We start from the raw sequence: 26,288 nt of genomic DNA, 5'->3' as shown, positions 1-26,288 counted from the left end.
TCATACTTCCTGGGGAAGCAGAACCACGGCTGAAAGAACGTTCTGCCTGCGGGACTATGCAGAGAGCCTCTGACTGTCCTGTCACCTGCCTCAGCTGTTGTCAATATTGCCTCTCGGCCCTGCCCTGGAATGATTTTTATTTTATTTATTGTTCGAATTTCTACCCCACCCTCCCAGCCAAAGCCGGCTCAGGACCTGCCTTTAGTTGCCATCTGAAGAAGAAGAGGCGATTGGATTTATACCCCCTGTCCTTCACTAACCAAAGGAGTCTCAGAGCGACTTACAAACTCCTTTCCCTTCCCCTCCCCACAACAGACACCCTGTGAGGTAGGTGGGGCTGAGAGAGCTCTGACAGAGACTTCTCTTTTTCAAGAACAGCTGTGCCAGAACTATCGGTTGCTCAAGGTCATCCAGCAGCTGCAAGTGGAGAAGTGGGGAATCAAACCTGGTTCTCCCAGATTAGAGTCTGTGCCCTTAACCACTACACCAATCTGGACCTGCCTTTAATCGCCCTGACCCATTGGCCCCAAGCGATGTGGGCAAAATACTTTTGTACAGGCAACTGTGTGTTGAGAGCCAGTTTGGTGTAGTAGTTAGGAGCACGGACTCTAATCTGGGAGAACTGGGTTTGAGTCCCCACTCCTTCACGTGCAGCTGCTGTTGTGACCTTGGTTCAGTTACAAGATCTTTTAGAGCTGTTTTCTCAGGAGCAGTTCTTGAAAGAGCTGTCTCAGCCCCACCTACCTCACAGGGCATCTGTTGTGGGAAGAGGATGGGAGGGAGATTGTAAGCCACTCTGAGACTCCTTCAGGTGGTGACGGGCGGGGTATAAATCCAATCTCTTCTTCTTCATAACATGTGTGCCCTCCTCCTCCTCCTCCTCCCTGGTAATGACCTATTTTTCGTCATTGTGTTTCTTCTTGCCCTGTGCACTCCTGAGCCTTTCTGTTGAGCTTGCCTGGTCTGGTGTGTCCCCAGTCCTGATTCCACTTCACCTGATCCTAAAAGAGCTTCTCTTGATCTTCCACATACTTCTCACACCATGGCTAACTCCTGTGTGTCCAGTCCGTCCTTGAGTCCCTGCAGACTGCTAGTGACCAGTCCTAAATTATGCCATTCTAATTCTACTGAAGTCAGTGGGCTAAGAAGGGTATAACTTGGCTATGGACTGGTTCCCCTAAGCTGTTATGAAATTGGTGGGGAATCAGGTGAGTCTGGCTCGTGTCCAGGACTCTGCAGTCCTGATGCCCAGCTCTTCCCCTTGTCAAAGATCCTGTGGGCACTGATGGGGGCGCCAGGGCTTGCTTTCGACGTCCCTTGGTATCTTTTTTTCTGCTTTTGGTGCAGATCTGGCATAGCCCACTCTTCTAGAAAGACCTGCTCGCCGGATTATGGTGTCCTCGCAGCACTTCCACAACAAGGGGATAAAAATAAATGCCCAGCTCAGTCGACATGTGATGAGAGTCGCCGGAGTTGATATTATCCCACCATGACCTGCCCCACCCCCAGCCTGTCAGTATGCTGGCAGCCTATGGAGGAGATCTCCTTACCCTGCACTGTGTCTCTTCTCTCCTGTCGGCCCCCGCCCCCCCCGCCACCATTCCCATCGCAGAGGAGGTTGTTGTCCTTTGGGCAATGGCTGTAAACATGGGCTAGCTGAGAACATGCTGTCCCTTAAACCGTGAGAGGCGATGGGGAGGGGGTTTTCCTCTCCGCCTCCCAGCCACCCACACAACCCGATGGTCAGCAGAGTTTAGGTGAGCTGTTCTAGTTTGTGGACAGAGTTTGCGGAGCTGTCAACTGTTGCTGAACCCGGACACCCCGGAGAGCTATTTTACGAGGGTGGGTTGTGTCGAGGGCGGCGTCCGTAAAACAAAGCAGGACGGTGCTAAGCAGAGGGGAAGCCTCAGTGGACAAGAGCAGTGCTCTCACACAGAGACAGGCAACTTCTTTAAAAGCGTGTTTGGGGGGAAATCTTTTAAAAAGCAGCCTGCTGATGAGAATGCTCATCATCGTCTTTTGAGGATCTCTGTGTCTGTTTTTCATGGCTTTCGTTTTGTTGGTGGTGTTCTCTGCTCCCCCCCCCCTTTGGCTGTACAAAGCAGGATCTGGGTCTAGGTGCAGGGCTGGCCAAACTTGCTTAACAGAACAGCCACACAGAATCAACATCAGATGTTTGAGAGCTGCAAGACATGAACAAATATTATGCACACATTTTTATTGAAAAATATGCAAATTTGCTTTTTATTACCATTAAATTAGACTGTGCGAAAGAGCCACATGCTACTCCCAAACTGCAGTTTGGCCACCCCTGGACTGGTGGGTGTAGCAGCTCAGTCCGCTGGAGGTTTTGGCTCTAAATTTGATACTTCTGAAGTTCTCTTTATTTCAGCTTGATTTATGGCCTGCCCAGGCCCTAGGCCTGAAGCTGGATTACCTGCACGGACACACAGATAAACTCAATCTGAACCCTTTGAAGGGTTTGCACTGTGTCACCGAAGCAGTTTCTTTGAAATTCTAAAAGGCTCTCTCCTATAGGGGAACCATGTGTTTCGCAATAATGTGAGACTAACACACATGCCTGTTTCACTGTGTCTATGTGAGTTTCACAGCAACTGGGACTTCAGCCAGTGTAGGATCAGGGCCCCCCAAATGGGGGTTGAAGAGCTGTCTTCTGAGACGCCTTCTGAAGGCCTTGGGAGGTGACAGGGTCTGGCCAGCACCATGGTCCTGGGGCTAGCAAAGATACAGTCTGGACAGCTGGTTTGCCCAAAGAGGGTGAAGGGAGCCAGGCAACTGCCACACCTTCTTTAGAAATGACTAGTTGAGGAACACAACCTCCCAGAAATCTTTAGCCCTTCTCTTTGCTCTGACATCCCTCCACAGGGAGCCGGATGTCTAACACCTCTCTCCAGACTCTGAATCCAGCCTCTCCAAATAAAGAGAGGGTTGGGGAGGGCTTGGGAAGTCTAGACAGAAGATTCAGAACTGTCCAGTGGACAGTAAAAGGACTGATAATGCTTAAATTGGCCTTATAGGTACAGTGCTTAGTGGAGTTTTGCTTTAATTTGGAATGAGCAAATTCTGTCTCCTGATGTCCCTCTGTACACTTTTGTTGTTCAGTTGCACAGTGAGGTGACAGGGTCTGGCCAGCACCATGGTCCTGGGGCTAGCAAAGATACAGTCTGGACAGCTGGTTTGCCCAAAGAGGGTGAAGGGGGCCAGGCAACTGCCACACCTTCTAGTTGAGGAACACAACCTCCCAGAAATAATACAGTCTGGACAGCTGGTTTGCCCAAAGAGGGTGAAGGGAGCCAGGCAACTGCCACACCTTCTTTAGAAATGACTAGTTGAGGAACACAACCTCCCAGAAATCTTTAGCCCTTCTCTTTGCTCTGACATCCCTCCACAGGGAGCCGGATGTCTAACACCTCATGTTCGTTGCATCGATGACATTGTCTAACCATCTCATCCTTTGCCATCCCCGTCTTCTTTGGCCTTCAATCTTTCCCAGCATCAGGGTCTTTTCCAGTGAGTGCTCCCTTCTCATTTGGTGGCCAAAGTATTTGAGCTTCATTTTCATTATCTGGCCTTCCAGGGAACAGTCAGGGTTGATTTCTTTGAGGATTGACTGATTTGTTCTTCTTGCAGTCCAAGGGACTCTCAAGAGTCTTCTCCAGCACCATAGTTCAAAAGAATCTATTCTTCGGCGCTCGGCCTTCCTTATAGTCCAACTCTCGCAGCCATACATGACTGTATGCATACATACTCTAAACACTAGACTGGCCTGAACCTTTCTTCCAGTGCCCTCCCCCACAAGTTTCGTGGGAATCTGTTTGTGGACGAACCAGTTGCTGTTGCATGACTGAAAATGGGCCCCGGGAAGCAAACGTGTACCCAGCCCAGAAGGTGGGCAGCTCAAGCATCGTGTAGCACTTCCTGAGGGAGTATTTAATGCTTTAAATGACACCAGGACACACAACTCTGAAGAGAGTTCTCTGTAAGCAAACAGCGCAGACTGCCGCAGCCATCAGCCTCAATTCCAGCTGTCCTCCTACACTCACTGTCAGTGTGATTGCTTGGTTTTTTGTGGCAAGTTTTTGGGGCACGGAGGTGTATGTGGCCAGTTTCATCTCAGAATGAAAAGCTAGTGCTGGAATGTAGTGCTTGGCTCCTGTCCAGCTGTGCTCCCATCTTGTAGGATTGCCTTCAGATCCATATTTGGATATATATGCAGATATTTATATCCCATTTTTCTTCCCAGTGGGGACCAAAGTGGCTTATAATGTCGTTCTCCCCTCTTCCATTTTATCCTCATAGCAACAACCCTGTGATGTAAGCTAGGCTGAGAGAGAGAGAGAGCACTTGACTGGCCTGAGGAGGCGCTGTGGCTCAGTGGTAGGGCAGCTGCTTGGCAAGCAGAAGGTCCTGGGTTCAGTCCTCAGCATCTCCAGTTAAAAAGGCCAGGCAGTAGGGTGATGTGAAAGACCTCTGCCTGAGACCCTGGAGATCCACTGCCAGTCTGAGTACTGACCTCGATGGACCAAGGCTCTGATTCAGTATAAGGCAGCTTTATGTGTCCCATTTCCCATATCCTGTAACCATGACACCACGCTGTAATTGTGTGACTTACCAGAAGTTTCATGCGTCAGTTTCATGTTAATGTCCAGGTCTGTTCACGTTCTTGGATTATCCACATCCAACTTTTTGACCCAGTCATTCCTGGTCAGGTTACTACATATTAGGGTGCAAAGTAAATTAGCTTTCTCTTCTTAACAAGGTTTGCTTCCATGTCTTTTTACTCTTTCAGTGAGAAACTTTCCACTGCCAGTTTAGTGACTGCCAGTCTTGCTTCAGCTCACGTGTCTGCATGAGTACTATAGCATCTTAAAAAGTCCCATATAGCAGCCCCGTGTGGTGTTCTCTAGGCTCTGGCTACACAGTGAGTTGAGCAGTCTGAGTCAGCCCGCTGTATGACTGGTGCCTAAAGATGATGAGCTTTCCATGGGGATTTTGCAAGGGCAGCAGCAGACGGGGGGACAGCATGTGTCCGTTTTCCAGGTTTGCTGTAAACATTCCTGTGATGAACGTGAAACATCCCTCCCTCCCTCCCCTGTAGGATATTGCTGATTGCTTGCATACGGTGGTGTTAGATCACCGAGCACTTTATACACCTCTGCTTTCTTGAAATGCTAGAGCAGTCTTTGTGCATACAGGGCTGAAGGAATCCCAGGTGCCTGGTTGCACTGGAACCCAAAAATATGGCACTGGCAACATACCCAGGAATTGATTTTTCTCTGCTAGCCCTGTGAGGCGCAAAAAAACCCTGCCCAGGAACCAGATATACTTTTTTCCCTGTCAAGTTAGGGAATACTCATCTATTTTGTGACAGTGTTCTGAATCTCTGCTTCCTGCATAAAATGCCACAGCTAACTTATGTCTGCAGAGATAGTCCTGACAATGGGGCCTGGTAAAGTTTTAGTGTTGGGGGAGAGAGTGCTTCAAGCGGAGCTTCCAGGAGTCAGGTGCTGGGTACGTTAAATATCCTGCCTAGGATCTTGCCTGTTCCTCTTGGTAAGATGCAGTGGAGAAGTTAAGCAAAATAAGCAATTAAGAAGTAGATTTGCTGTATGTGTCTAGGTTGCACAGTTTTCTTCATTTGCAGTTTGGGCCAGTGGCAGACTCTAATCTGGAGAACCAGGTTTGATTCCCCACTCCTCTACATGCAGCCAGCAGGGTGACCTTGGGTCAGTCACAGTTCTCTCAGAACTCTCTCAGCCCCACCTACCTCACAGGGTGTCTGTTGTGAGGAGAGGAAGGGAAGGAGATTGTAAGCCACTCTGAGACTTCGAGTGAAGGGCGGGGTATAAATCCAGGCTCCTCTTCTTCTTAAGCATTTCTTTGCCCCCATTATTTCCCTCCTTCCCTAGCAGTGCAGGTAAAAGTTAGCAAAGCATGTGGCGCAGACTGGATTACTAGTGACTATTAACGTGTGTATGAACATCCCTAGTTAATCTGCTCTTAACTCCATCCCGACGTCAGATGAACATCCCTAGTTAATCTGCTCTTAACAGATCTTTGGTCCAGCCGCGGTCACTCCATCCCGACGTCAAGCTGTTGGGATGGGCGTGGGAGGCGCCTTTCCCCCACTCTCAGCTCCTTAGCAGAACTGGTCCCGGTGTTCTAGCCCCTGAAGCTCCGATTCCTAATGGTAGGGGCTGAAAAGTTCCGGATGAGTTGCCTTTTGCACCCCTCCCATCCTTCTGCCTCTGTGCAGGCGATGCAGTCTGGCCTTCCAGATCTCTCCTTCCTGCTGTAATCTGGGTCGGTGGAGGAGAGAGGATTGCCTGCGTCCTCTGGGGAAATTGTGGGCAGTATTCTGGGCAGGGGGGCTGTCTGCAAGGGCTTATTCTGGTATGCGATGCTGCTGGTGGGGGGGGGAGAGGAGGGGAGTGTGTTGGTGAGTCCTTTTATTCTTTTCTTTCCAGCGCTCCTCTTCTCTTGCACCATTGCAGGCGTCTCTGCCTGGCTTGGGTGGGGCATCCTGGCGTGGGAGCTTCTCAAGGAGACAGAGGCCCAAACGCGGGCTGCTGCAGCTCCCTGGGCGACCTGGGCGGGGTCGAGAGCGAGGAGAAGCAATTGGTTCTCCTCTTTGCATCCTAGGTGACGAGCGTGAGGAGGAGCCCTTTCCCCGCATCCTCGGCAGGGACCCGAGGCATGGGATTGGCTCTCGTTGCCTCCTAGGTAACCAGCACAGGGCGGAGCCTGGCTCCCTCTGCATCCTCCGCGGTGACCTGGGGGAGGGGATTGGCTCCGGCTGCAGCCTAGGTAACAGGCGTGTGTGTGTGTGTGTGTGTGGTGTGTGTGTGTGTGTGGTTGGGGGGGTGTTGTCTCAGACTGGCTGCAGCCTCAGCACGGCACATGGGGTGGGGATTCCATCTCCGCATCCTGGGCACTGAGCAGGGGGTGGGGATTCGCCGGAACTCCTCTCTCAGCGACAAGCCAAGGAGAGCCAAGGATTGGATCTCATGCCGGGGAGGGGGGCAGGGCCAGCTCTAGCACAGCACCTGTGGGTCACATGCTGGCAAGGGAGGGAGGGGGGCTTCCAAACAACTCAGGGGCAGCTGGCAAGCCTGCCAAAAAAAGGAGAAGGGGGGAAAAAAAGGAAAAGGCACAGCTGCTAACTGAAACTGGAGATGTCTGTCCGGCACCCTGCCTGGGTCACCCAGCTCTGGCTGCCTGGAATCTGCGCTCTGCATAGACCATGAACGGGGTGGACAGCTCTGGGAGCGGCAGCTGGGGACATGAGAAAGGTATCCCTTCCTTTTAACCCTTTTCGTGCCTGTCACGCTTGCCTGCTGCTTGCTTTTAGGCGGGACCGGGCCAGGTCTCCCGCCAGGTGCCAGGGCCTCAGAGGGGGAGCAGCCAGCCAAGGATGTGCGGCACCTTGATGAGGGCCGGTGGACTGAGGGAGGGGGGGGGGGGAAATGAGCACCAAAGTTATTTCTGGAGGTTTCTTGATGGGGATGTTCAGATTACGAAGCAGCACCATGCAGAGGAGGATGCGAGTGTGCTTAAGGGGGTCTTGGGGCAGCTGTTCCCATGCAGAAGGGGAGCAGGTCTGAGAAGGAAATGTACTGCTGAGAAGGTGGGGTGGTGATGAGGGAGAGTTCGATCCCCGTAGGTGTCCATGGAAGGTGGGTACCTTGAGGAGGCGCAGACTGTCTTTCCCGTTCCCATCATTCTGTTCCAAGACATACAGTGGTCACCTGTAAGTAACTGAAGGAAGTTTCCATCTGACTCAGAGTCCTTAACCTGAATGGGTATTTTGGATGATAAGAGACAAGTGCAGAAGGGAGGGGGAGGAAGATGCCATTCTGGACCAGATACCTCACGAGAGAAAGCTTCCGTGTCTTATGAGATTGGGGTGGTGGAGAATTGGGTACATAATCATTACTTAGTATGGGTGAATACTGGCAGGGGAGGATTGGCTTACAGAATAATCCAGGCAGGCGTTTAGCCCAGTTATAGGCCATGAAATAACAGTCGGTTCTTAGGGAATGAAGTTGCCATAGGGCCCCGGTCAGAAAAGAAGAGGCGTGGAGATTTGTGGAAGAGGTTTTGTTTGCAGGCCTGAAGGGCTTGAGCCAGCGACTGAGGTCAGCAGCGGGGTTGACTCATTCAGGGCAAAGATGTCAGGTTTCGGGGCAGAGACAGACAACTGCGTAATTCTAAATGGCGTCGGTAGACTGAACATCATCGAATTCTGGGGTGGGGAGGGAGATGGGAAAACTGACTCTAATGCTGCTGTGATCTGTGTTCTTGCTCTGAAAGAGGGAACAGTTTATCCCATGGGGCTTCTCACTTGAAAAACAAACAGGGGTAGTGCCTTGTAGTGGGTACATTTGACAAGTCTGAGTCCTTTTCTTTCCTCTTTCTGATTCAGGAATAGGAGGGTGGTAGTGGTCTTCCATGGGAAGTAGATGGGCGGAGTCCGAAGTTCAGGCCGCCCGTGGACAGTTGACTGCAGGTTTTCTTGTAGCACTACATAACTACTGCTGGCAGTTTCCCCGGACTGGGCCTGGATGCAAGGAACAGGCTCCTGCAGTTCATGAATAAATATAGCCTGCTGGTTGGGGTGTGTGTGGAGAGACGGGTGGGTGGGTCGAGGATGGATCAGCCCCTGGGAGAGGCCTGTCCTGCAGAAGAAGAATTTGCCCAGGGTATTGCAGGGTAGGTGGGTGGAGGAAAAAGGAATGCCAGAAGGGAAAGGATGCCTGGAATGGGTGAGGGCTTGTCACCGCTCTGCAGTTCAGAGAAGGCAGGGTTTTTGTTTTTTTGTTTTTTTAAAAAAGGGTGGTTCTATCGATAGGGCCGGCGAAGATGGGAAGCGGCTCTGCTGTCTGGAGCCTCAGAGCTGGCAAGGCACAGCACGCATGGCAAGCCGGGTTCTCAAGTTGCATCAGGTGGCTGGAAATGCAGAGATTCCCCACCCCTTTATGCAAATGCCCAGAATGGCACCACAGGCTGATGCAAGCCCGCTATGGAGCAGCAAGCCGGAATGACAATTGGCCCTCCCCCCTCCCTCCCCAGCCAGCCAGCCTGCCCGCCAGCCAGCCGTCTGAGCAGTTAAAGCTGCAGACTCCCTCCTGCCTGGGCCGAAAGAGCACTGCTGCGTAGCATGGGCAGCGAGGAGGAGACAGCTCTGGGGCTGTTCATGGAGTTCCCGATCTGTGCCCCGGAGCAGCCTCTTTGCAGAGCCGCCCCTGGCCAGCTCCCAGCGCAGAATGGCTGTGGGTGGGGGGAAGGTGCCCGGAGCCCCACGGCAACGGGGGTGGTCCGGGAAAAGAGCGGGGAAGGCGGGGCAGCCCCCCGCTCTGAAGGAAGGCTGGCACTTGGAGGTGAGTCGGGTCAAATGGGTGGCAAAGGCAGAAGCTGTCCCGTTGCTTTGGGTTTAGGGGCTGCCGATGGTTATGCTTAGAGTTGGGGGGGGCGCATCCTCCAGGGAAGGGGGCTCCTGAGCAAGGGGGAGTTGAGCACTGAAGAAAAGTTTCCCCTCCCCACCTTCCCTTTTAGGACATTGATTTAATTGACATCCTGTGGAGACAGGATATCGACCTTGGAGCTGGGCGTGAGATTTTTGACTACAGCCACCGCCAGAAGGAGAGCGACGTGGACAAAGAAGCCGGCAGCGGGCAGGAGTGCGGGGATGGCTGGAGGAGCCGCAGGGGCGAGGAGGACGTTGCCGCCGACCGGGCCCTGCTAGTGGATGGCGAGACGGGGGAGAGCTTCCCTGCACAGGTGAAAACGGACACAGGGCCACCCCCGCCAGTGGTTTCTCATTTTGGGGTTTGGTCTCTCTTTAACTACCCAATCAGGGAGAGGAGAACTCTGCAGCCGCCTCCAGTTGGCTGCCTGCTCCGGCAGCCCTTGGAGCAAACAGAGGCTTTTCTCAAGGGGAAAGGGAGGGCCGGCAGTGATGTTCCTGACGTGCCCTCCCTTCCCAAGCCGAGCCCGAATGAGGAGGAGTCCTGAAGCAGCTGCCAGCCAGCGTTGTCCAGGAAGCAGGCCTTCTCCCAGTCGGTGCTGGATTTGGGCCCATACGCGTTAGTGCCGTTTGGCACCTTGGCCAAAAGTCTCTGTCTGTGATTGTGACCCTTCCTGTGTTTTCAGCAGAGCCTTTTCGTTCCTGCTCTGAAAAATTGGGCTGCCTCACGTTCCATTTTTTTAAATAAAAAAAAAACCCTTTAGATTTCTTGGCATTTAGTAAAATTTTATTCCAGCTTTTTGGTACGTTAGCCCTCCTGATCTTTCAGAGTAGGCGTTCGTTGATGGCCCCCCCCCCCGCCCGAACAAGTCTGGATTCTCTGGGCATGGGTGGCTTTTAGGGTAAGGTGCTGGAGCTCACTGGGCTTGGGTCTCTTGGCCATCTTCAGCCAGGCAAGACGCCTGGCCCAGTCCCAGCTGCCGTGTTAACTGGGCTGTTGTGGCTGCTGGCAGCTGAGGCAGGCTGGGATGTGGGCAAGGCCGCCTCCTAGCCAACGGGCACTTTGTGGGAGCTGCCCACATGAAGTGAAGAGCCTTCTGCATCATGGGGAGACCCAGCTTCAAATCACCCCTTTGGTGAAGCTCTCTCAGCCTTGCCTATCTTACATGGTGGTTGTGAGGGTGAAATGGGGGGGGAGGGGTGGACTGTGTGTGACACCTCGCACTCACTCCAAGAAGGGCAAGCCCTCCGTCTTCCTGCTGCTTGTGGGCTACACCAGTTCACATCTACATGAATTTTATTTTGATCACAGCACTCGAGTGCTTTATTTTCCTGGGCAGAGGATCTTGGGCAGGTATGCCCGAGCCCAAAGGAGGCTATTGGGTGTAACTGGAGCAAGGAAGAGAGTGTACAGGGTGCTGAGGGGAGGGGCTAGACCCTTGGTTGTGGGACTGAGCAGGCGCCTGCTCGTTGCCAAGATGAGCAGTCAGCCAATGGAGCATCCCGAGCTGTGGGCTGGCCTAGATCCTTTGGCCTCGGTTATGACTCAGAGCTGGACTGCATCAGTGGTCACTTAAAAAAAAGTTCACACACAGACACAAGATGGACAGTAAAAATAAATAAATCAGTGGTTCCCATGTTTCAGGCTTGGGTGAAAGGAGGTCCCAGGTCTGAAAGGCTGGACTTCCCTGGGGCGGAGGACCCTCATGGCTGGGCCGCAGTGAGCTAAAACTGCTGTCGAATGCTTTGCTGCCTTCCAGGTGCCTGGTGTGGAGGACCAGACAGCCTTGTCTTTGGAGGAGTGCCTTAGGCTGCTGGAGGCCACATTTCCCTTTGGAGAGAATTCGGAGGTGGGTGTGCTTTTGACCCTCGGAGGCGGGTAGGTGAATCGCTTGGGTCATTTCTGCAGGACTTTTCAGTTTGTGGAAGGACTGGAGAGCCCCCCCTCCATGTCCTTGCAATAACCTTGGGGGGGAGCAGTCAAGGTCGCTTCAGGATTTGAACCTGGGCTGGCTGCAGCTCAATCCAGAGTTTCATCTGCCGTAGGTTGCTGCGCTTTGCAGGCTTCATGAGGCGAGCTCTTCTGAATGGGGAAGAAAGCTTGCCCCTGCACGAAGCACAGGGCTCGTAGATTATACGGGGGGGGGGGACTGTGGTGCCTGCTTCTCCCTCGCCCCCCCTTGCTTTAAAACCCTTTGTATGTAGGAATGAGTGCCCCAGTCTGAATTGTTCCAGGAAAGGAGGCTGGGCTGGCCGTCACTGATTCGACTTGCGTAGCCACAGGCCCAAGGTGAGCAGATTCTGCTTTGTTTTCAGTTTCCAGCTGCAGATGCCCCCAGCCTGACCGAAGCTGTGCCTAGTGAGAGCGGGCCGTCCGTTGTTCCGAACGGGCTCCTGTCTCCTCTCCTGACCGAGACGGAGCTGCCCTTTGACCTGGAGCAGCAGTGGCAGGACCTCATGTCTATCATGGAAACGCAGGTGAGGAGGGCTGGATGGCCGGCCTTGCCTGCCTGCCTCTCCCCGTGTTGCATATCCTGGATGACTCCCTGCTGCTTCCTCTCCTCTGCATTGCTTGCCCCTCCTTCATGACAGGAATGCAGTCCTGGGTTTTACCCCAGCAGTCTTCTCAGCAGTAGAAACGTTCCATTCCAGCTCACTTTAATCTGAGATGTGACCGGCCCAGACTATTTTCTTTGTAGGCTTCAAGCCTTGCAGGTGTGGATTTCCCCTCCGTCTTCCCACAAGCATCCTTCCAATCGTGACAGACAGGAGTAGAGAATAGCCACCATGCATGCTATTCACCACCTAGGGGGATGCACAGAGCAGCAGACTTAGAAGCACCCAAAAGGTAGAACCTCCCACCAGCCCAGTGTGCCATCCAGACCTTGGCCTGTTTCAGGCAGGGAGTAAGACAAAATGGCTGCCTGCGGAGTAGTAGGAGGACAGAGGTGTGGCCCAAGCCACTTGCTGCAGGAGAGGACTCCATGAGAGAAGAGAACGTCCAGGGTCAGGAGAAGCCTGTGCAAACTGGAGCCCATCAGCAAACAATGCATGATCCCTCACAGAGGGACATGCGGTCTGGTCACTGTCCCTGTAGGACACTTAGGAACAAGGAGATTGTGTTATTCGGGTTGTGCATCTTTGGGGCTTTGGGAGGATGGGTTTCCTCTACCCTTGGAGCAGACTATGCTGCTGAAGAAGCGCAGAGTGCCTTTCTCTTCCAGCTGTGGCTTCCTGGTTGGGAGGAAGGCTTGGGGCCCACAGCACCTCTCAGGCCTATAAGTAAAGCAGCCTGTAACTGGGCTGTGCTACTTGGATCGTCCTTCCTTTTGGAGGACTACCGCCCCCTAGTTGGGGAGCTAAGATGCCAGGCTTTTTGGGGGTCCATATTTATTGTACATTGAAGAATGACTCTCACATGCTGTGCACACCTTGACACACTTTTCGTAACTAAGCCAAGTGCACCATACAAAAAGTTGCTGAAAATCCCTTTAAAGCCAAAAAAATCTTGTATCTGTCATAAGTTCCACCGTATCATGATGTAAGATGGTCTTAAGATCGCAGTGACCTGATATATCTGCTCCCCCTTTTTATTTGTAATGTCTGGCTTGATGGAGAGTCCTGGGGAACTCAGACGTTCCACAGGCTTATGGACCGTTAAGGTTTTCTGTTGGGATTCCTTGGCCAGCGGGGGTGGCTTGCTTTGTGTGTCAGCTTCTTTCTGTCCTGGTTGGAGGTTAAGGAGACGGATGTGGTGTAGAGCAGGAGAGACATCTGAAAGAATCTCTGTTCCCTTTATCAGGGTATGGAGGTCAACAGCACAGCGGCCACAGAGAACTTGTACAACAGCACAGGCGGAGACATCCTGACAACCAATTACAGCCTCCCACCTTCCACCCCCATCAATCAGAATGTCAGCCTGCATCAGGCGTCGCTGGGCAGCTGTGCCCAGGACTTCCCTTCCCTGTTCAGCTCGGAGATCGAGAGCCCTTCGCTAGCCGGCAGCTCAGCCTTGTTGCAGCTGGTCCCCGACAACTCCACCGGCTTCAGCTCCACCTTCGGCTCGACCAACCTGAGTGGGATCTTTTTCCCTTCTCAGTTGAACAGCACTGTAAACGACACATCCGGGCCTGACCTTCCAGATCCTCTCGGGGGGCTCCTAGACGAAGCCATGCTGGATGAGATTAGCTTGATGGACCTGGCTATCGAAGAAGGCTTCAACCCGGTGCAGGCCTCCCGCCTGGAGGAGGAGTTCGATTCCGACTCAGGGCTGTCTTTGGACTCAAGCCACAGCCCCGCTTCTCTCAGCAGCTCGGAAGCCTCTTCCTCATCTTCTTCCGCTTCTTCCTCCTTTTCTGAGGAGGGTGCTGTGGGCTACAACTCGGACTCTGAAAACGTGGACTTTGAAGAGACAGAAGGGGCTGTCGGGTACCAGCCAGAGTACAGCAAGTTCTGTCGCATGAGCTACCAGAACCCTTCCCAGCTCCATTACCTGCCTTACCTGGAGCACGTGGGTCACAACCACACCTACAACATGGCCCCCAGGACCCTAGAAACCGACGAGCCCGAACCAGTCAGCGTGGGGAGGAAGAGCGCCAAGGAGAAGCAGGCCGACTTCCTGGATAAGCAGATGAGCAGAGACGAGCACCGCGCCCGAGCCATGAAGATCCCGTTCCCCAACGAGAAGATCATCAACCTGCCCGTGGAAGAATTCAACGAGCTCCTGTCCAAGTACCAGCTAAGCGAGGCCCAGCTGAGTCTCATCCGGGACATCCGGAGGCGGGGGAAGAACAAGATGGCCGCCCAGAACTGTCGCAAGAGGAAGCTGGACACGATCCTCAACCTGGAGAGGGACGTGGAGGATCTGCAGAGGGACAAGTCCAAGCTGCTCAGGGAGAAGGTGGAATTCCTCAGGTCTCTTCGCCAGATGAAGCAGAAGGTGCAGAGCCTCTACCAGGAGGTCTTTGGCTGCCTGCGGGATGAGAACGGCCAGCCCTACTCCCCCAATCAGTACGCCCTCCAGTACGCCAGCAACGGCAGCATGATCCTAATACCGCGCTCCCTGGCCGACCAGCAGGGCCGGCGGCAGGAGAGGAAACAGAAGGACCGGAGGAAGTGAGAGGTGGCGGCGATCAGCAGGGGAGTTCAAAACTCACTGAAACTACGTCTCGAGAAGGGCTGAGCCCAGAAGAAGCTGAAGGAACTTTCATGCCCTTCTTATCCAATATATCTTCTCAAAACCATGATAGCTGCCAGTCAGTGTATAAGAGCAGACTGCAGGGCGGGGGGGCCGACGAGTCTGGAGGGTGCGGAATGGCAAAGCATGTGGGGAAAGACCTGTGTCCCCAGCAGCCTGGAACCCATTGCAGAATGTCGTGGGGGGTGGGGGAGATCGCTGGCATAACGCGTATGTGGGAGGGGGGGTGAGTTGCCGTGGAGGGTAGAAAAGTTGAGTTGTTACAGCTGGGATTTTTTTAAGGCGGGGGGGACGACAAGTTTTTTCTGGAAAGATGAAGCAGGCTTAAGAGAGCTTTTTGTTTTTGGAAGATAAAAGGCCAGGTACCTGGGTGGTTTTCCTTACCTGTTTTTCTGACATCAGTTGGGTGCAATTTAAAAACTCGATTTTATCCTGCAGTTAGCCAGCATCCCTTCCTTAGTTCTGGGGGGGTGGGGGGGAGCAGCAGCTGGAAAATGTTAACTTAAGTTTGGTTACGGGCTGTTTCCTTATCCCTTTTGACTGTGGGAGAAAGTGAGACGCTTCTATTCAAGGAACGAACCAGTACAGCCTTTTTTGGTGGCTTTTTAGCACCTGCCGTAAATGTTGGAAGGCTGGGACAGGTTAACAGAACAGCTAAGACGATGCCTCTTCCCATTAAACACTCACCAAGCATGTCACTGCCCACAGGGAGGAATCGGCGGGGGTGCTGGGCCTACCCCCTCAAGACGCATTAAGCTGAGATGGCACACGTAAACTGCATGCTCCAGTATGCCATCTTTCCCACAGGTTGGCTTGAAGAAACTGCTTGGGGGGGGGGGGGGAGTAGGTGTGAACCCTGGCTTCTTCAGCTGGGTGGAATGTCATCACTGTTTGGTCTACAGCACAAATGGGTTTGGTTTCCCCTAAACTGGGCTTCTGGCACAGAGGAAATTGCCCCCTCAGTGGCGAGCGCCTTTCTCCAAGGGTAGTTGGATTTTAGTGAACGGTTTTAGAGCAATGTCTTCTCTCCCCACCCTTTCGCACTATAGACTGATCTTGTAGCATACATGTAGGAAAAGCAAGGGAAAAATGCAGTCTCCCCGTCCTGGATGATCAAGGCTGCTGAAAATCCTTTTTTTTTTTGCCACGAGACACTGTGTGCTACAGCTGGCTTCCCTTGGGTTTTTTTGGGGAGGGGTGTCATTCTGACCACCTCTCCCCCTCTTTTTTAAAAGAATAAGGCAAAGGGTGAGGGGTAGTGCCTTGAACACGGCTGGCCTCAAGCTTTGAGGCAGTCCTCGAAGCTGTTAAAACTTGCAGTATAGCACAGCTGGTAGTATTACTGACCTTACCAGCACCTGAGGAGCTGAATGACTTTGGGTTTCCCCCCCAGCTAGTCAGTCCTGTGTATGTGATGGCGTGTGAGGGTGTAGCACTGAGATGAACACCCTCCAGAGGACTTGGGAGGAGTTTATGATGTGCTGTTTGTATGGTCAAAGGGGCAAATATGGCTTGGCCACCTGGGGTTCCCTATGATCTTGCCTTCTTAAGGCTGAGGTTTTGAAGGGAGAGAGCATGGGGGAGGTGTGACAGTTGACCCTCTCGTGCCCGCAAGGTGTGTGACAGCATGAAAACTTGAAGCACAAAATGTGTCAAAGCTGTGGCTGGGGTTTGCTGGGTGCTACGGATGGAGCCCTGATGTGTGCATGTGTTAATTTATTTTTTTTCTCCTTTTAGAGATTTTTATTTTGAATGGTTTCTGTGATCTGTTGGGGGAGAGGAGAGAGTGAGCAAGCACAGGATGAAAAAAATTAAAAAGGCTTCACTATTTGAGCATCATTGTGTGTGGTCTTTTTTTTTTTAACGGAACAGCCCTGCAAGCTAGAAAGCAATATGTCTGCTTGTTGACCTACTCCCTGCAACTTCTCCATCTCCATTGCTTTAGCTTGCCAGAACTTAGTTCTTAGTCTAGACTCCACAGTGGTCACAAGACTTCAGTAATCACTTAGGTGTTAGCTGTAATGAATAAGACTGCTTTGTAACTCTACCCCTACTTTCTGGGAGCACAGAGGCAACAGCCCTGGAGGGCCACTTGATTTTATTCCCTTCCATGGAAGGAACATAGGGTGACATGCATGTGTCTGAGGAAACGTGCGTGCACACGAAAGCTCATACCTTGAATAAAACTTTGTTGGTCTTAAAGGTGCCCCACTGGACTCGAGCTTTGTTCTACTGGTTCAGACCGAAAGAGCTATGCACCCTGGATACATGCAGGCTGTTAGTCTGCTTGAACAGAGGCCATCAAGCAAAATCCACGACTAAAGTGGCTGTTTGGTACTAGACGATCTTGTTAACACATTCACCAGCTATACAACCAACTCCACCCTCTAAGAACAAACGGGGAGGCAAGTCTTCCACCCTGCTCACAAGTTACACTCAGTACATGTTATTTACTCCAATTATATCACCCATGTTTCCCCAGTGTGGGCCCTACAGAACCTTAAATCATTTTTCCCTCCTCCATTTTATCCTCACAACTCTGAGGTAGGCTAAACTGAGAGTGTGACTGGCCCAAGGTCATCCAGGAAACTTCCATGACAGAATGGGCATTTGATTCTGGGACCACTATATATATATTTCTCCACGCCTTGGCTTTCTTACAGATGTGTATATACTTGAACATGGCTTTATTGGCTACAATACAGCTGATTGCAAGCCTTTAAAGGTGTATGTGGGAGCTTTTGAGCAGTATGCCAATAATTGGATTCACCTTATATTCAAAGATACAACCAGACTGGCTGTTCAGGGGATCTCTCTCTGGAAATGTAACATATAAATGCATAATCTTGGGGGATTAGTGTTTTCGTTTCCCTTTGTTGTTGTTGTTCAGTCGCACAGTCGAGTCTGACTCTTCGCGACCCCATGGACCAGATCACTTAGGCATTGAAAATTTGGAATTTCTTCCCTGAGCAACTGTTTGGAAGAGAAATAACTAGGAGTAGAAACAAGTATCCTGGATGTCCAGTCCAGAGGTCAGAGAAGAATGCACAGGATGCAGATAGTGTCCTTATGTATATACTGACAGTCCCAGCAGTTCTTCTGCCTACCCAACTCTATCTAAAGATAAAAGTTTCCCTTGCTCAAAAGCTAGTCGAATCCGACTCTAGGAGGCGGTGCTCATCTCCGTTTCCAAGCCGAAGAGCCAGCGCTGTCTGAAGACATTTCCAAGGCCATGTGGCCAGCGTGACTAAATGCCAAGGCATATGGAACACTGTTACCTTCCTACTGAAGCAGTACCTATTTATCTACTTGCAATTTCTTGCTTTTGAACTGCTAGGTTAGCAGGAGCTGGGGCCAGAGAAGGGAGCTCACTCCATCATGCAGCACTAGGGTCTCGAACTGCCAAATTACTGACCTTCGGGTCTGCAGTTCAGTGTCTTAACCACTGAGCCACCACGGCCCCAACTCTTATCTACTTATCTATATATTCAGAGGGAAAAGATCTCCTGGATTCTACCAATTCAAATGTACATTTCCCATATTAAGAATTAACATGGTTATATATTGAAAACACTAAGGCAGGACACTTACCGGGACCTCCCATTGAGTTCTACTGGTATCTCTTTAAAAGACTCTGAAGAATGTTGAACAAACCCATACTGTTCTGCTTTGGAAAACAGCTCGCGATCCTTCCGTTGCTTTCACTACTTACAGAGGTTTGGTCAACATACAGAACATAAACTGAGAACAGGAAATAAGGAAGTAAAAAAAAAACTGAAAGGAACAAATCTAGTGTTTTAGTTTAAGGAATAAACGCCATAGGCTTTGCTTGCTTACATATTAAAGTTTGCCTTATGCACCCCCCTCACCAGTATACTCCATTCTTCCAACAGTTATGAGAGTTGCAGTGCCATGAGCTTAGACCAAAATAATTGAAACAATCACACTATTATGCAGGCTCACGAGTGGAAGGAATGAAGAACAATATTTTGACTTAGCCTTTCCAATTTTACATGGCTGAAGGCTGAAAAATTGAAGACCATGCTGGGAACTTGTAGAAGTCTGCCAAAGGCTATACCGTCAAGCCCAAGAACATAACAGATCCATTAACCAAAACATCAGAGATGGAAAGAGGCAGCCACAATGGCAGAAAGTGAACAAGTCCATAAATAATCCATTTCCACCCAGTTCTTGGGGGTGGGAATGGGGAGACAAGGGCTGAGGGCAACTTCTATGACTACCCTGCACTGCTCAAATCGATATCCAAAATGAAATCCATGTAATGACCATGGTAACTCAAACAGTATACAAATTCTGGAGTTCCGCATTTGTGTTATTTTGGTTGCTTTAAGGGGTACCACACACAAAGTACTCTAAGTACTATTACACAGAAAGACTAATGATACTTGTATTCCACCATCCATGCACAGAAGGTACACGGCCCTGTTTTTCTCTCTCCACACAGCCCCATCAGAACCGTGGAAAGATCATTCCCAGACCAATACAGGAATAACTCTGCAGGTGGGGGCTGAAGCAAGGTGGGGCAAGGCAATGAAATCACCCCCTCCCGACTCTGGAGTGGCACTGTTCAGAAGAGGACTGAGCTCATTTCCTTGTCCCATCTCATTGTCCCCCTTTCCCTGTGCAGCTTTCCTCTGGGAAATGATCTCTCTGGGGGCTCAATGGAAAAGAATACGGAAACACTCCATGGTGGATACGGGCCACCTTTCTTTCAATATGCAACCCCTTCCTCAGGCCCGCTTTTACCTCCTCCTGTTCTGAGACATTTGCAAACCGTCTAGATTAGAGGAAAGGGGGAAAGGAGCATCAGGACTATAAATCTAAAGTTTTATTGAGACAAAAAGACAGTTCAGTATGAAGTTAAAATCCAAACACTTAAGTTTTAGACAGCATTTTCACATAAACCTAAAAGACATGCTTAATTTTAAAAAAGGTTTATACAATACATTTCTACGTACATACCACCCCGTGAAGGAGAAGTTGGTGGTTTACTGGGATGTGGAGCAAACGTCAGAGGTAAAATTTGTAAAAACAAAGACTTGATTAAAAATGAAGTATCAGCAGAGGACCAGGGCAAGGAAAGCAACTAGTAATGCCCCAAGTCTGAACAGAAAATAGCTTTTACAGAATGGTTTGAAATCTACATTGTACTGTAGAGGGGTAGATTTCATCCCTGCTTTCCTTCCCTAAAATTACTAAATTTTCTTAAAAGAAAGTTTGAAATTCACATACATTCCGGGGGTAAAAAAGAAAGAAACCAAAACAAAGGACACAGCACCCCAGAATTGCTTCATAGGATAAAAGTAACGATGCAGAATTAGTAACACTACAAGGAGTTTGCTGGGTCATTTTCAACAGCAGTGCCCTCAGTACGGGGTGGGGTGGGGGGAGAGGGAAAACAAATATTTGAGGACACTTTGAGGAGATCAGCTGGAAATAATGTGGCTATTCATGGCTGCCACCTCTTCAACTTTTAACACTTAAGATAGACCCCCCACCTCTCACTTTTCTTTGCAGTAAGAGGCACGTATTTTCTTAAGAACTGCAAGTCCGGATACAGAACCTGGATGATTCTACTCCCATCCCAAAGTCATCAGAAAGTACCCCTCCCCCATGATACACCGATAATAGCAAAAAGGAGAAAGAAAGCCTACACACATGCTAAGCCGTAAAAATTCAGTTAACACTATCTGGAAGAAAGGCTGCAAAGTCAGAACATGCAGCCCCACCACCACCTGCTGTTCCGTTTGGCAGCCTGTCCGGGCCCCAGGCTTCGTCCTGCATGGAGTTCTTTTTTGCTTCATCCCCCCAAGCAAGTAACAGCTGGGAAAGACTCGCCCCCGTCCTCCCCTCCTTCCCCACACAGACATGAGGAAGGAAGGAAAGAGCAGTGTGCTGCCATGGCCAAGCTGGGCGAGGGCACAGAAAACTGTCCTGTTTTCTACAGAGGGCACCTTCCCCCCACAGCCAAGAGCCTCTTTGCTTCCTTGTTTCATGCTCAAACCCACAGTCTCGATGTTTTAATACAAAAGTTGGCCAGAAGAGGGATGGGGACGGAGGGGAAGGAAGGCTAGTTCTTGTCGTCCTTCTTGTCGTCATCCTCCGAGGGGTAGGAGTGCCATGTCAGCCTCTCCTCGTAAAACGAAATGACCACCTGTGGGCACTTGATGTTTGCTTCCTTGGCAGGGACCAGGTCAGCTTCGTCAGAGTTCTTCCTGCAGAGCCAAGTGGTGAAGGAGACCAGAGAGAAGACTTCAGTGGAAAGATACAAAGATGCATCTGTGACATTTTTTCCAAACACGGATGGCCGAAGCTGCTGTCCCGGCACCTAGGAACACCTGTCACTCCAAGGTTTTGTGTTTGTTTAAAGATCTCCACCTGTTGCTCTTACCTTAAAATACAGTCTGCATCCAAATAAGTGGGAACGGCTAAAAATGCCCCGGCCACTTGTATGCAGATTAATTGCTGCCGAGTATTTCAGCTATAACTTCACAATGGTTTGGCATCATTTGGCCTAAAGGGGCTTGAACAGAGACAGCTCTGAAGCACAGCTTGTATTGTCCCAGCAGATGAAGTCAACCTTTGTAACTGATAGGGCCCTCAGTATAGGAAAGTGGGGTCATAGCAGCCACAGTTTCTCCTCCTAGCATGAAGCACAGCAACAAAACATAGTCTCTGCTCAAGGGTCAGTGTTACAGAAGTGAGGACTCACATTGCTGAAGATGAAGGATGAAGTTATATTCTGATTCAGTATAAGCCAGTTTCATGTGTTCAAAATGTATTATAAACTTACTTTGATGTAGTGATGGCCACAGGAATAAACAGCTTTAAAAGGCGATTAGAGAGATTTATGGAGGATAAATCTGTAAGTAGCTACTAGCCATGGTGGCTGAGGGAAACCTCCACTTTAAGAGGCACCAATCCTCTAAATCCCAGAGCCAGGAAGCAACTTCAAGGGAAGGCCTCGGTCTCTATGCCCTGTTGTTGGCCCTCCAGAGGAACTGGTTGGCCACTGTGTGGGACAGGATGCTGGATTAGATGGACCACAGGTCTGAACCAGCAGATCTCTTCTTATGTTCTTATGAAGTTAACTGGGGCAAATGTTTCGCTCTCTCCTGGTGTGTCTTGACACACACCCATATGAGAACCCTACAATTAGTAGGCAGATATTAGCTAGTGTGTGGAAGATCTGAACAAAAACAAACAACTCTGTCCCAGTATTTAAGCACCATGCAACCACTAACAAAAATATTGAATTTAGAAAACCTCTCCTCTCCCCCATTTAAAAGTCTGATGCCCACCTGCCCCATCCACACAAACCTTCCATCTCAAAAGAAATGGAAGGATTATGGGAACAGGCTACAAGACCCAGTCATTTGATCACAGGATGTTTGTTAATTCAAATTAGAGAAGTTTCCAAGTTCTACATAAACTAGCCAGGAAGATTAGAAACTATCTCAAATGGGTTCACTTTCCTCCTTTCCCTTCAGCTGGAAGTGCAAAGCAGCCAGTTCATGAAATCAACAAAGCCATCAGATGGCGTGCCAGAAGAATGCTGCAACCAGTAGAATCTGTAATGTCCCCCTCCCTGACCTTTTTAGTCAGGGCCTTCCAAAATTTTACATCAGAACTCTTCCATTTTTCTATTAGGGGAAATGCAGACACCAAGGTACACACTCACCATTTCATCAGAAACATTAGCTCCCCACTGGAATCCGTAGCACCAATGATCCGCTCTGGCTCAAACCCTCTTGCAAAACCTCGAGGCTTATCAGCCTGAAGGAAGGAACAAGGATATTTATTTATAAAACTTAAGTCCTGAGTCTATCCTCACTCAAGGCAGCTTAAAATAAAAAGCAATAATAAAAAATAAAAACCCAAGAAAAATAAAAACCCAAGAAACCTAAAGCAGAGTGCAAGTACACAGCTCATCAGATGCACCTCAATTCAAACAGCAAATGGGTTTGGGTCCAAGAATGTATGTAAAAAATGGTGGGGAAAGGAAAGAACAGTAGAATGAGAAAGGAGAAAATGGAGGGGGGGGGGGCATGGGGCTTACAAAAAAAGATCCATCAGAGAAGTGGCCCATCCAGGCCAGCATCTTCTTTCACACAATGGCAAACTATCTGTCCAGATGGAAATGCTGAGAGCTGAACAGGAAAGAAAAGACGAGTGGGTGGGTAGGGGAGAATGGGATGGAAGGATGAGGAAAAAACAGAGAGAAATGTGAGAGGAACGTGGCTACAAAGGTATTGCCTGCTGTTGTATTTTGGAGCAAAGAAAGGACAGCGTACAATGTTAGCCTCCCAAAACAAGAGCCATGCCACTCAAGTAAGCGCAGCCCATTTGAAAAAATTAATACTGACGTTTGCCCTTTCTCACTTATTTATTTATTCAATTTATACCCCGCCCTCCCTGAGAGCAGGCTCAGGGCAGCTTACATCATTGGTCTATAAATGACCATTAAATTCACATAAAATAAATCTAAAATTTCAAATACAATAAAAACAAGCTCATAAAGAGCTAGTGCTGATACATTGGGTACATAAGATGGCATGCTGGAAATATCTTACAGCCGAACAGTTTGCCACTCAATGGCCTTCCTGAGCACAGTAGTGGAGGCCAGATGTTAGAACTACGGGCCGGCTCGTTGGTAATAGTGGGGGCGGCTCCTAGTTGAAAGCCTGGTGGAAGAGCTCTGTCTTGCAGGCCCTGCGGAACTGCACAAGATCCCGCAGGACCCTGATCTCCTCCGGGAGCTCATTCCACCAGTACGGAGCCGCCACTGAAGAAGCCCTGGCCCTAGTGGTGGCGAGCCTGGCCCAGAAGGGTCAGTCGTTTCTGGGACCCTGACCTCAGTGCTCTCTGGGGTATATATGGGGAAAGGCAGTCCCTTAGGTATGTCGGACTCTGGCCATATAGGGCTTTAAAGGTAAGCACCAGCACCTTGAAGCGGATTTGGTATGCTATTGGCAGCCAGTGCAGCATCTTCAGCACAGGCTGGATGTGCTCCCATTTGGGAACACCCATCAAAAGCCTGGCTGCAGCATTCTGCACTAGCCGCAGCTTCCGAATTTGCAACAGGGGCAGCCCCATGTAGAGAGCATTACAGTAGTCTAGTCTCAAGGTGACTGTTGCATGGATCACTGTGGCCAGGTCATTGCGGTTGAGGAAGGGAACCAGCTGCCTAATCAGCCGAAGATGGTAAAAGGTTGACTTGGCAGTGGCTGCCACCTGGGCCTCCATTGTTAAGATCTAGAAGCACTCCCAAACTCCTAACCTCCGGTGCTGGCACCAATGGCACCTAGCTGAAGGTCAGGAGTAGGGTCCCTCCTCCCATATCGCTCCGACTCACAAACAGGACCTCCATCTTCGTTGGATTCAGCTTCAGTCAGATCAGCCTAAGCCAACCAGACACGGCTTGTAGTGCCCGGTCCAGATCTTCCAGTCTGGAGTCTGACTGGCCGCCCAACATCAGAAAGAGCTGGGTGTCATCAGCATACTGGTGACACCCTAGCCCATACCTCTGGGCATCTGGGCAAGGGGGCGCATATAGATGTTAAACAGCATCGGGGACAGCACTGCCCCTTGGGGCAATCCACACTCCAGCGGGTGCCTCGTGGACTGTTCCCCTAGTGCCACCCTTTTTCCCCAACCTTGGGTAAAGGAAGCAAGCCATTGCAGGGCAAGCCCCTGAATTCCCATGTCAGCGAGGTGGTGGATCAGTAACTGATGGTCGACCACGTCGAATGCAGCCGAAAGGTCCAACAACAGCACTGCCAAACCACCCCGATCCAGATGCCTCCGAAGGTCGTCAGTAAGAGCAACCAGTGCTGTCTCTGTCCTGTGTCCCGGGCGGAAGCTGGACTGGAAGGGATCTAACGTGGAAGCGTCATCCATGAAGCCCTGTAACTGTAACACCACCGCCCTCTCAATTAACTTGCCCAAATAGGGCAAGTTGGAGACCGGCTGGTAGTTCGCCAATTCAGCCAGGTCCAGAGATGTTTTTTTTTAAAGAGAGGACGACCATCGCTTCCTTGAGCGCCCCCGGGAACAGCCCCTCTAAGAGGGACTTGTTGATAATTTACCTTAGGGTACCTCAAAACACCTCGCGGCCAGCTACAATAAGCCAAGAAGGGCACGGATCAAGGCTGCATGTGGTTGGATGAACAGTCAAGAACAATCTGTCAACTTCCTCCAGGCTGAGCGGGACGAAATGATCCGAAACCGAAATCGAAGATGTGCTTGGGGCCTCGAGCTCGCTTACTATTTCAACTGTGGCGAGGAGGTTGCAGCGGAGTGACAGGACTTTTCAGCGAAATAGCTCGCAAATGCCTCACAGCTCGCAAATGCCTCAGAGCTCGCAAATGGCATTTGGCCAGCCCTGTGGCAAAGCTGTTATAGACCGAATCGTTCTAAATAATTGGGCTGGGTGTGAGCTCGCGGATGCAATCGTAGCCACAAAGTACTCTCTCGTCACGGTTATGACTGCCATCTCATAGGATCTCATAAACGTCCTATAGGATGCTCTTGTAGCTTCATCACGAGTGCGGCGCCACCGTCTCTCTAGCCGTCTTAGCTCTCGCTTCATAAGCCGCAACTCCTGGGTAAACCAGGGAGCAAGCCTGGGGCAAGAGCGCAGAGGGCGTTGGGGAGCCATCTCGTCAATGGCTGCGGAGAGTCAGCTATGCCAGTCCTCCACAAGCTCATCCAGCGAGCCGCCAGGGGGGGCATCGGCTCCCATAGAGCCATCTGAAGCTGCATGGGGTCCATCTGGCTCTGCAGGCGAGCTAAAATACGCTCACCGCCTAAACAGGGTCAGGGCGGCACATTCAGATGGGCCCCCAGGGCATGGTGGTCCGACCATGGGACTGCCGAAGCAGTAACCCAGTCCACTGTTACCCCCACCGCGAAGATCAAATCGAGTGTGTGCCTGGCTCGGTGAGTAGGGGTTGTTACATACAACTGTATTTCTGCATAGCAACCTCCAAATTTAGAGTTTCTTTAATCACAAGGCACCAGCAGCCCTCCCTGGGCCCCTGCTTGAGAGAATCCACCTTACCTCCTCTTTCTTTTTCTTTGGTCTGCTCTCCTCCCCCCTGTCCTCAGAATCCGACTCTGCCTTGCGCTTGCTTCCCTCTGATCTGTCACTCTCATGTGCTGTTTTCTGGGACTGCAGGAACTCCGCAATGAGGTCAGGGCAGTCGAGGTTCTCCTCGGGCTCCCACGTGTTATCTTCACTGCAACCACAGAACTCTTATTAGCTGGACAGGACTGCAAGGTATCAATTTTTGCAATTAAAAGCTCCGTATAGAAAGGCTGGCATTTCAGTGTATGTCAATCCATCACTTTAACTTTAGCAGAAAGAAACACTTTGCCTAGTTATTGACTCTGGAAATTCTTTGACTCACTGCTACTGATGGGTGTTTAAATCTGACATAGAAAAAGCCTACAGGAATAAATGTTACACCTAAAGTTATGTTCTATAAGAAGTCTGGTACTACTACCAAGATGCAGACGCAGACCCCCTCTTACGTGACCAAAGTTACAAGCTTAGCGTGGTTGCTTAGTCTGACCTGAAGC

At 50.6% G+C, this 26,288-nt stretch overlaps 2 protein-coding genes across 4 annotated transcripts in view; one reads left to right on the top strand and one right to left on the bottom strand.

Moving 5' to 3' along the window:
• NFE2L1 (nuclear factor, erythroid 2 like 1) overlaps positions 1-16,768 on the top strand; it is a 28,662-nt gene extending 11,894 nt beyond the window's left edge. For 2 of the 3 annotated variants that reach the window (XM_015424672.1, XM_015424665.1), the window contains 4 exons: positions 9,577-9,801; positions 11,248-11,337; positions 11,804-11,965; positions 13,290-16,768. In XM_015424672.1, the coding sequence (XP_015280158.1) occupies positions 9,577-9,801; positions 11,248-11,337; positions 11,804-11,965; positions 13,290-14,606 (1,794 nt within the window). In that variant the 3' untranslated portion in view covers positions 14,607-16,768. Of the gene's footprint in view, positions 1-9,175; positions 9,402-9,576; positions 9,802-11,247; positions 11,338-11,803; positions 11,966-13,289 lie in introns of those variants that run through there. The other variant, XM_015424680.1, reaches the window with a different exon arrangement.
• Positions 16,769-19,518: 2,750 nt separating this feature from the next.
• CBX1 (chromobox 1) overlaps positions 19,519-26,288 on the bottom strand; it is a 15,329-nt gene continuing 8,559 nt past the window's right edge. The window contains exons 3-5 of the mRNA XM_015424636.1: positions 25,768-25,945; positions 22,387-22,481; positions 19,519-20,920 (exon numbers count right to left, since the gene is read on the bottom strand). Coding sequence (XP_015280122.1) covers positions 20,776-20,920; positions 22,387-22,481; positions 25,768-25,945 — 418 coding nt within the window. The 3' untranslated portion in view covers positions 19,519-20,775. The remainder of the gene's footprint in view (positions 20,921-22,386; positions 22,482-25,767; positions 25,946-26,288) is intronic.

This window comes from Gekko japonicus, unplaced genomic scaffold, assembly GCF_001447785.1.
Source record: "Gekko japonicus isolate JY-2015 unplaced genomic scaffold, Gekko_japonicus_V1.1 scaffold2847, whole genome shotgun sequence".
In the NCBI taxonomy this organism is placed as follows: domain Eukaryota; kingdom Metazoa; phylum Chordata; class Lepidosauria; order Squamata; family Gekkonidae; genus Gekko; species Gekko japonicus.
The sequence above is the reverse complement of the archived record's forward strand: the minus strand, read 5'-3'. Positions and strand labels throughout refer to the sequence as shown.